We start from the raw sequence: 10,000 nt of genomic DNA, 5'->3' as shown, positions 1-10,000 counted from the left end.
AAACGCGGTGTTTTTTAAATCCAAATGAGGCGTTTTGTACTTGTCTGATCTTAGCTTCAAAGTAAAGTAATGCGAGTCAAGTGATGGTTGTTCGTAGTCCCTTATCAACGGCGTAATGTTGTGGTCATTTGCGATGTTCGTTTTTTCCAGGAGTACAGATTTCCGTCCTTTTGGATAAACACTTTCCTCACATTTCCTTTTAATCGGGGATGTTTCGTCGTCCTCATCTGTGGTTGGTCTTTTATGCTCCAGATCTCTCGCTATGTTATGGAAATCGGTGACTCGACGTTGTCTCTTTAGTTCCATTAGTTTAGTTGCGTCCTTTTGCCCGCAGGTGTCATGGCTCCACGCGTCACTTTTATTCTGGGCACACAGGAATCTGCAGTGCGCCAGGTACGGATACTCATGCCTGAACACCTGGTGGCATTTCACACATTTCAGCTCTGCAATATAAAAAAGATAAACACAATGAATACAATGATCGCTTGCCATGCGTAAAAGGCATCAGGTATGACGATGATAATGTACTATGATTTAATACTAGGGCGTCTACGCCATTTTACCTTCATGTTGCTCTTTGGTCGCCATGAGCCCGATGGTCTCCGTGAAACCGAGCAGATGAGAGAGCTCCTGGTCGTACCACACCAGGAGCTCCTCTTCTTGGCCGATGTCCCGGGTGGCGCGCACATAAAGCTGGCCCGCTTTCAGGTATGCCTCGGTGTTCTGCTCCTCTCCACTGCGGGCTGCCTGGACCAGCCGTAACCACGACAACACCAGCGTCGTGTTTCGCATCACTTCGGGGTCTATCTGTTGAGAGGGATGCATACAAATTCAGATAGAGTAAAACAACTCTATAGTTGAATCGGTGCATATATCTCGATTTAAGATCAAAACAGTATAAGCTGCAATGTCCATACTTCTCCTTCGTGGAACTCACCCTAAACACGTAGGATTTGGTGATCCTGTCGCGTGATTTCAACGCTATGAAGGCGATGGTGTCGTAGAATGTACTTTGAAGCAAACAGGGGCCAAAGGATGTGCCACGGGGGATGTGGCGCGTAACGACCACGCTGGTGCAGACGTCCGTCGCATGGTTCGCGTCTTGGAGGAATTTGTTGTCATTGGCCCAGAATGACCGGGAGGCAAATGCGTGGTCCATCATTAAACTGTCAAATATGAGAGACATGTAAAGATTAGTCAATGTATGTTATGGTCGTACTTTCAAAATGCTAAATGAGGGGGCCTAAGATCAACGAACTAACTCCATGCACATTTTACGCATGACAATACAACAATGGTAGGAAGAGGTGAGTGGTTTGTATTATTTTCTAAAGGTATAAACAAATAAGAAAAAAAACACGTTAAGTCAAATATTGAGTTGATGCCGTGCTTTCCTTTCTCATATGCTTTCATGCGTTTTCTCAACCTGTACTGGTCCTCATAATAAGGGATGAACCATGTTTTGTGAAGCGAGTCGGTCTAACGCTTCTCATATACAGTATATCCAGACATATAATATACCAAATGTTTGCTGATATCCTTTGTCCCAAATGTTCTCTCGGTTTCTCCTTTTGTCTTCCCATCTGCCTCCCTACTCCCTCTCCTGCTGCACCTGATCTTAGCTCCATTTTAACATAAACGCTTCCTAAACGCTAACCCCGCATTTTCATACCTAAATTAACAGTTTTAAAACGAAAATCTATACTGTAGTTAATACACTTATATCAATCCTAAATCCTATTTTATGATGGGACTAAATATTTCCAAATGAAATAGAACGCATCATGTCAGTCTCAAATACATGATATGTAAATATATTCCGTATGCACTTACCCACTGGTCATGAGGACTGAAATATTGTTCCGATTTATCGCCAAAGGGGACAGCCGTCCTGAGCAGGTGCAGTCGACCCGGTGACGACGCGCGGTTCGCTGTTGTTGTGGCACGAGTAAGTTATCGCGACTGGATCTGGCGCGATGCTGCTCACATACTTATCCCTGTCAGGAAAGGCACTGCAGCGGGTACGCGCATACAACGTGCACACTCGCACGTAGGCGCGCTCCGCTCTCGCTCGCTCTCTCTCTCTCTCTCTCTCTCTCTCTCTCTCTCTCTCTCTCTCTCTCTCTCTCTCTCTCTCTCTCTCTCTCTCTCTTTAACTTACACACACACATACGCACGCACGTGGCAAAGGCTTATGTGTGCTGGTAAGGGAATAAGTGACACAGCACTGGTTCTGAACGCCTGACACAGAAATGTCAGGCTGATAATTGTTGACATTCCTTACATACATATTACATATACATATATTTTTGTTCTTAGTCCCACGCTCTCTCCCCCATGATAAGCACTCAACAAACACACCATGGCATTAACTAGAATCAAGTCTTTGTTTTACAACGTATAATTTAATGTGTGTTTTAATGCACTACTAAAATCATGAATAATGTATTTGCCCAGAGGCAAAGTCATGTGGCAGCCGTTCCCTCGCGCTGTATCTTGGTGTATCTTACTGTGGTGTATCTGCCGAACCTTTATGTATGTTTTTTAATTTGGTCCACTATACCGATAATCCAACACGACAATTTTATGACACTTTAATTTATGCTTCGCTGTCCTTGAGATTTTTAATTATTGGAATATTATATTAATATTAATGCGCCAACCTGCAGAAAGTGTTTCTCATGTTATCCTATTTAAAATGCAGAAGGATAATCCTAATAATCTATTAATTGAGCTAATAATCCTAACAAAATGGGAAACGTTGTATGTAGGCATTTTTCATTATATGTAGCCTGTTATTCTTAAAGGGATGACTTCATTTGACATTTTTAGTGTTGTACTTCTATATCAAATGTCCAAAACCTACATTGGCTTTGAGGATATGAGCCGTAAATCTGTTTATATTTAATGAAATTACAGATTTTCCGGAGAAGACCCCACTCTACAGATTGTGCAGTTCTCTTCTTTTTCAGTTGGGGGCGAAACCTATGTTGGAATCTTATCTGTTCTAGACTGTCCTGAACTTATTTTAACTATTACCCAGCGTGCCTTAATAAGGACAGTCTCCTGCAAACAAACAGTTGTTTGTTGAGTTGGAAGATTTTTGATTGTCAATAACAATAAAACATTGACCATAAAGCCAGTAACCTACACACACATCACATAGCTGACGACCCAATTTAACCAAATAAATATAATAGTTTTAAGACTATCTCATTGTTTGTATTCAGGGTATCTATTTGTATACTTATTGGATTCAGCCTCCAACTTTTTATGTTGAACCAATTTGGAACAAGCATAAAACTAAAGGGCAAAGGGCATTTCACTTTTTCTATAATGTTGTCATGTGTGTGTGTGTGTGTGTGTGTGTGTGTGTGTGTGTGTGTGTGTGTGTGTGTGTGTGTGTGTGTGTGTGTGTGTGTGTGTGTGTGTGTGTGTGTGTGTGTGTGTGTGTGTGTGTGTGTGTGTGTGTGTGTGTGTGTGCGCGTGTGTGTGTGCGCCGGAAAGCGCAGCAGTGGTTCTCCTGCTGGCTACTCCTCGTCCTGCCCTGCTCGCTGTTTTCTTCTCCCTCCGAGCGACCCGCGGTCTGCAGGAGAAGACTGGCGGCCAACCGGTTTAGCCCAAGTGTTTCTCACCGACCGAACGCCCGCTTTCCCACGGAATTTAAACGATCGTTTTGAAAAACTAAGCCAAAGAGTACTCTCGGTTGATTCTTTAAGAAACATGTGAGCGTTATTGAGTTGTCACTGTGTCGGAACGAGCGTTAGTTCGTGTTGAGCAGGAAAGATGGCGAGGTGTCGTGTGCTGCTTGCAGCGCTCCTGCTGGGGATCTTCTGCCTCGAAGCTCCGGTGGAAGGACAGTTGCAAAGAGGGGAGCTGGAGGAGGAAAGATCGTGTCAGGGTGCCTTCGACCTCTATTTTGTCCTGGACAAGTGAGTGTCCCATATTATTTATGACTTTAGGCCTACTTTCTCATCGCTGCACATTGCCATGCGACTAAGCGAATGGGTTGGAATCAAGGGGCGCAGCGCCCCCCCCCCCCCCCCGTGTCCCGTCCGACCCTCACTTCAATAAAGTCTCTGAAGTGATACAGAAACTTCAAGTTATAATACGGTTTTACTATGAAGGCTAAACTGCTTTTAAACGTTCGCCAGTCGTTGCCTAAAATGTTTTTTCTGGAGTTGTCACGCGGGACACTTCACCCCGTTATGTTTCTTTTTCTGATTTGCTTCGAGACAATAAAGTAGCTGTGCTGTATTCAATAAAGCAATAAGGGGACATTCAATTGAGCAATGAGGATTTTCTTTTGGCTATGCTATTATTTTCGTCCCGTTTGAATCCCTTTCGAGGCAAGGAGCCTTGGTTCCCGGGATGTGGGCAGGGCGAGTAGGATGGGTTGAGTTTCAGAGCGACTGTGCCTGCGGACACAGCTGTAGCAGCTGCCCCGAGGCAACAAAAGACATCGCCGATCCCTTCCTCCAAGTTCAGAGAGGCCTTGCATGCACAGAACAATAGTCTGCGTGTAAATAACTCAATCGCCTCGCATGGGAAAAGGTTAAAGTTAAAGTTAAAGTGTGCCATTTATAGAGTATATAACAATGTTGTAAGATAACGAATGTTATCCCTATTTCAGCACACAACACAATCCTAGATTGTAAAATTGCCTTTAATTGTTTTCATTTGTTTTACTCTTGTTGGCTATCCCATTGTCTATTTGTAAAGTGTCTTGGAAACTGATACATGCATAACATGTCTTCTTATAAGGTTGTTTTCACAATACAGATTAAACCTGATGACGTAATGTAGTGATCAACTTGTGAGCATTCTAGGGTTAAATACAGCACTAGGTAGTGGGCCTAGGAAAACAGACATCTTGATGCCCCCAGAAGATCATAATCAACATTTTTATCACGAGGTTCTGCCAGGATAGATTATGCACATAGTCACAGAACCAGCAACATGTCAAAACATGCAGTGGTGCTCAGATGGCGAGTGCAAATATGCAGACTGGGCTTTTTTGAGAGCATTCAGTTATTATGATTACGATAGCAGAGGCGTGACTGTAAACATACAGTAGCACACCGTACATGGGCTTTGTGCTTTTCTTGTTGTGGGAGAACACCAAGATATAGAGTCATGCACTGATGATGGTGTGGGCGCTTTGTCTTTGTGTTGTCCGTGCGGTCGGCGTCTAGTATTGTGTACAGACTGTTATCATGTAGACCCCGGTGATGACATCACTATGGGGGGGGGGGAACGTCTGCCAAACCTCACACACGCCACGCTGTCCTCCTCTGTTGCCATGGTAGCAGTAGGTGGGCGAGGGACCCCCTCCGCGGTGGCGCCGGTGAACTTTTGGGCTGACGTGGCCGTGGATCGTTCAAACCCCCCCCCCCCCCTCTTTGTGTCTTTACCCTTTGCTGGAGAAAGGGCCCTGGGGAGGGAGCTGGTTTGACACGCATGGCCAAGCCCTTTCCAGCTCCACCAGCAGGCCTCTCTCTGCCCGGGCTGCTGTCTCTGGACCGCGTGGACACCTTCAACAGAGCCCTGCTCTTTCTCCAAGCTCTTGTTGTTGTTTTCCATCCTCCTCTCGCCCTCAAATGCCAAGTGGTGACCTAATGCGAGCGTAGAGCTGCAGCGGTACCGTTCCCCTGTGGGGCTGTGCAGTCGTGTTGGAGCAGATGCTTCTCCCCAAAGGCCCACGGTGTATTCCTTACAGTGTGTTTTAGGGCGTCTAGAGAGGACCCCTGGGGGTCGAACGCAGTACCCTCCAGCCCAGATTATAACGATTATATATGTTTCAGCTGTCATCGCCCTGAAACTTGAATAAACGAGTATGATCTCCATCGTTCAAGATATTAATCGAAAAACCGGTGATAAAGGTGGAGGTTGTTGGGCACAGGGGAACGGGAGGGGTCCAGCAGGCGCCCAGCCTGAGAGGCCGAGTGTGTTTTACTGGAAGCCGCCTCCTGGCCTCGCTCACCGCTAATGCCTCGGTCTGACTCACTCGCCTGGCGGCCGCCCTGCGGGCCAGACAACAGCTGCTCTGGGGGATAGCAGGCAGGCTGACAGACACAGGCCTACTGACACAGGCCTACTGACAGACACAGGCTGACAGACAAAGGCCTACTGACAGACACAGGCCTACTGACAGACACCGGCCTACTGACAGACACAGGCTGACAGACACCGGCTCACTAACAGACACAGGCTGACAGACACAGGCCTACTGACAGACACAGGCCTACTGACAGACACAGGCCTACTGACAGACACAGGCCTACTGACAGACACCGGCCTACTGACAGACACAGGCTGACAGACACCGGCTCACTAACAGACACAGGCTGACAGACAGACACCGGCCTACTGACAGACACAGGCCTACTGACAGACAGAGGCCTACTGACAGACACAGGCCTACTGACAGACAGAGGCCTACTGACAGACACAGGCCTACTGACAGACACCGGCCTACTAGTCACAGGCATACTGAACCACCGGCCTCCTAGGTGTCTCCTAGCGCTGCACAGTGCAGACAGACGCTGTTAGCTTAGTGCAAAGCCCACTGGCTGGCTCCGCAGCATGTAGTTATGCATCTTGGTTCTTATCTGGTAGCTCAAACATAGTTGTTAGTGGCAACCATTAGGGTTGTTGCCGTGGTGACGATGTTGTTTGCCGTGGTATGGGACAGCGTAACGGTGAAGAAAAAAGAGTTGAATTCCTTAACTTATGTCCTTAATTCCTTAACAAGCTGTACTGTTGAGAAGAGTTGGGTTAAGAGGATGAGTTCAATAGTAATGAATGGAGTCCTGTATGAAAGCCAGTCTACAGCACAAGCCCCTATGTCCTACTGTATAAAGAAACCATTAATTAATGCAGCAAAATGGCGTGAACATGAAGCTAAATCTCAGCTACGACAGCATATAAAAAACACCACTAGAGATTAGTGACTGGTTGAAAGCATACACGTTTTTTTTTACCTCACTCTGCAACAGAATGGCAGTCTCTGATGTTTGGATGATTAATCCTGTCTCGCTCGCTGGCGAGGCCTTTGAAGTGTGGGTGCATAGCGCAGAGCTGGAAGTAATAGGAACTCTTTGAATGGTCGGACGGCTGGAACAAAAGAATCACCAGGAAGCCCAGCACTGTAGCCCACGCTGCAACCACGTTAATGACCGGCGAGCTGCACGAGACTCACACCGCACACGCACACACTCACACACGCACACACAGAGCTGAATGTCGCACACACGGACGCACAAACGCCCACTCACAAACAACTCCCAGGCACGGACACGCACACAAACTCATACTCACAAAATCACACACACACTTCTGCGTTTTAGCACTTTTCACATGCCATCTGATGTCACTGCATGTTTCAACAGGCAATATATTCTCTCTCTCTCTCTCTTGGTCAAACACACACGCACACACACACACACACACACAAACACACACACGCACACACACACACACTGCTGAGCTTACTGAGTTATATAGCCCAATTGCTTGCCAGGTTTTGAATGCTGTGTGATCTCACTGTATTTCTCTCTCTCTCTCTCTCTCTCTCTCTCTCTCTCTCTCTCTCTCCAGCCAACCTCCCCCCCCCCCCCCCCCCCCCCCCGTATTGTTCATGTCGCAGCCTCTTCTTTCGCCGGACCCCCAACCTGTTGTAGACTAGCTGTACTCATTGGGGCCATCTGTTCCCAGCACACACACACACACACACAGGCATACATGCAGAACAACACACACACACACACAAACACACACAACCTGACGCACACGCAGACACACTGACACACAACCCGTGCATTTAGTGATGCAAATGGGGCCAGCTGCCCGCGCCGCGGTGCCTGCTAGAGGCGGACTTCTACATCTGTCCCTGGCTAACCTCAACCCTTTGGCCTGGCAGCAATTAGCTCCCATTAGCCACCCCCTGGGACTGGCATTCATTAGGGAAGCAGGTCCCCCCCCCCCCACCCCCCCTGCTGTAATTTATGCACTAACGAGCTAGGCTAATCAGTGAGCCGGTACAGTAAAGTAGACGGTTTTGCAGCGAGTGTTTGTTTATGCGCGTAGCTCATCTTGGGCTCTCTTTTAAAAAGAGATTCCAAGATCAATGAGACAACCTGTTTAAATAAAAGTAGAAATTAAAAATAAAAACATATATCTAGTGTTCTTGATGATCTTCTGAGAGTGAATGTGTCCGTTAAGTCTGCTTTCATGAGAACATCAGCTGGTATTATGGGATGTGGGCACAATAGCGTCTAGGATACAGGGTTTACACAGGCAGGTTTGTGAGCACAGAATCACCGCACAGGTGCCGTTGAAGGAATGCACTTTGCTTTTAGTGACTGGACCATCGATCGGTTTCCACATGAGTGGGTTTCTATCCTCCGCTCAGGGACCTAAACAGATTACTCTGGATCAATAACGCTGGATCGTGGGGCCAACGTCTGTGTCTAATCTCCCTGGCGTGGATGTGTGTTTGTCTTCTCCCCTGCCAGGTCTGGAAGTGTGAAGCACCAATGGTTGGAGATCTACTCCTTTGTGGAGCAGCTGGCGGAGAAGTTCATCAGGTAGCGCATCAACCACATGACCGCCATCGCCTCATAACCGCGTCTAATCGTCTGCGTTCATTTCAAACGATTCTTTTCGGTGTCTGCTTGTCTGTTCTTTCAGCCCGATGCTGCGAATGTCTTTCATAGTCTTCTCCACGCGGGGGAACACCATCATGAAGCTGACGGAGAACAGGTAGGGCTCTCCAGGCTGAACCGGGCTGTCATCGTGGTCTCCTAATCCGTATGAATACCAGCGTCGGTCCGGGCCGCCCAGACACGCATCGCTCTGCCCCCCCGCTGCTCTCCCCTTTGAACAAAACAGGACGAGGGGCATTCCCTCCTCTCTTCAGTTAATATGGAACAGACAAACAGAATGTAATACCTGGCTGTCCCCCACAGAGAGGCCATCGACAAGGGCCTGATGGACCTCAGGACTGTGATCCCCGGGGGGGACACCTACATGAACCTAGGCCTGGAAATGGTAGGGACTTCTACCAACCTCCATCTGATCATAGCATCAAACCAGACCTCTGCTTGGCTGTCTGTCTCTCAACATGTCTTGATATGTCTCACTTAGAAGTGGCTTTTGGATAAGAATAAGTAAAAAGTAGTGCGTCGTTAAGACTAAACGTGAACGGGATGAACGTGACACGTTGATTCCTTCCCGCCCTCACAGGCCAATCAGCAGATCCACCGGGGGAACCAAGGTGAGGGCTGCCGACTGCCTCCTCCCCGTTAGCCAAGGAGTGGTGTTCAGGGGATACCTGCTGACGGTGTGTGTGTGTTCTCTCTCCAGGCACGGCGAGTGTCATCATCGCCCTGACAGACGGAGAGCTCAACGAGTGGCAGTTTGACACGGCCCAGAGAGAGGTTCGTGCACAGACGTACCGCGCCATTACAGACGCGAGGGTGGAGTAGTCTTGGTTAACGTTATTGTTGTTCCCCCAGGCGGAGAGGGCCAGGTCTATGGGCGCCATCGTGTACTGCGTCGGTGTGAAGGAGTTCAACCAGACGCAGGTATGGGAGACAGGAAGTGGATTCACGCCAAATCTTCTGTGACAAATCCGAAGAGCAGATCCTATGTGTGTGTGTGTGTGTGTGTGTGTGTGTGTGTGTGTGTGTGTGTGTGTGTGTGTGTGTGTGTGTGTGTGTGTGTGTGTGTTTCCCAGCTGGCTACCATAGCGGACACAGTGGAGCACGTCTTTCCTGTGTGGGGCGGCTTCCAAGCACTCAGGGGGATCATTGACTCGGTATGATCTATACTCAGACACACACACACACACACACACACACACACACACACACACACACACACACACACACACACACACACACACACACACAAACAGACACACAAACACACACACACACACACGCACAGACAGACAGACACACACACACAGACACAGATAGACAGACAGACACACACA

The 10,000-nt window shown here is 47.9% G+C and overlaps 2 protein-coding genes across 3 annotated transcripts in view; one reads left to right on the top strand and one right to left on the bottom strand.

Moving 5' to 3' along the window:
- Nucleotides 1-1,947, bottom strand: part of prdm8 (PR domain containing 8) — a 3,039-nt gene extending 1,092 nt beyond the window's left edge. Inside the window, exons 1-4 of one of the 2 annotated variants that reach the window (XM_056609758.1) lie at nucleotides 1,834-1,947; nucleotides 938-1,166; nucleotides 564-807; nucleotides 1-443 (exon numbers count right to left, since the gene is read on the bottom strand). The exon at nucleotides 1-443 is cut by the window's left edge and continues 1,092 nt beyond it. In XM_056609758.1, the coding sequence (XP_056465733.1) occupies nucleotides 1-443; nucleotides 564-807; nucleotides 938-1,166; nucleotides 1,834-1,844 (927 nt within the window). In that variant the 5' untranslated portion in view covers nucleotides 1,845-1,947. Of the gene's footprint in view, nucleotides 444-563; nucleotides 808-937; nucleotides 1,353-1,833 lie in introns of those variants that run through there. The other variant, XM_056609757.1, reaches the window with a different exon arrangement.
- Nucleotides 1,948-3,536: 1,589 nt separating this feature from the next.
- The window catches only part of antxr1d (ANTXR cell adhesion molecule 1d), a 29,332-nt gene continuing 22,868 nt past the window's right edge, over nucleotides 3,537-10,000 (top strand). The window contains exons 1-8 of the mRNA XM_056609065.1: nucleotides 3,537-3,932; nucleotides 8,517-8,588; nucleotides 8,692-8,763; nucleotides 8,970-9,051; nucleotides 9,247-9,277; nucleotides 9,367-9,440; nucleotides 9,519-9,587; nucleotides 9,740-9,820. Coding sequence (XP_056465040.1) covers nucleotides 3,787-3,932; nucleotides 8,517-8,588; nucleotides 8,692-8,763; nucleotides 8,970-9,051; nucleotides 9,247-9,277; nucleotides 9,367-9,440; nucleotides 9,519-9,587; nucleotides 9,740-9,820 — 627 coding nt within the window. The 5' untranslated portion in view covers nucleotides 3,537-3,786. The remainder of the gene's footprint in view (nucleotides 3,933-8,516; nucleotides 8,589-8,691; nucleotides 8,764-8,969; nucleotides 9,052-9,246; nucleotides 9,278-9,366; nucleotides 9,441-9,518; nucleotides 9,588-9,739; nucleotides 9,821-10,000) is intronic.

The sequence above is a fragment of the Gadus chalcogrammus genome, chromosome 15 (genome assembly GCF_026213295.1).
Source record: "Gadus chalcogrammus isolate NIFS_2021 chromosome 15, NIFS_Gcha_1.0, whole genome shotgun sequence".
Taxonomy (NCBI): domain Eukaryota; kingdom Metazoa; phylum Chordata; class Actinopteri; order Gadiformes; family Gadidae; genus Gadus; species Gadus chalcogrammus.
This window is presented reverse-complemented; position numbering and strand designations above follow the sequence as displayed.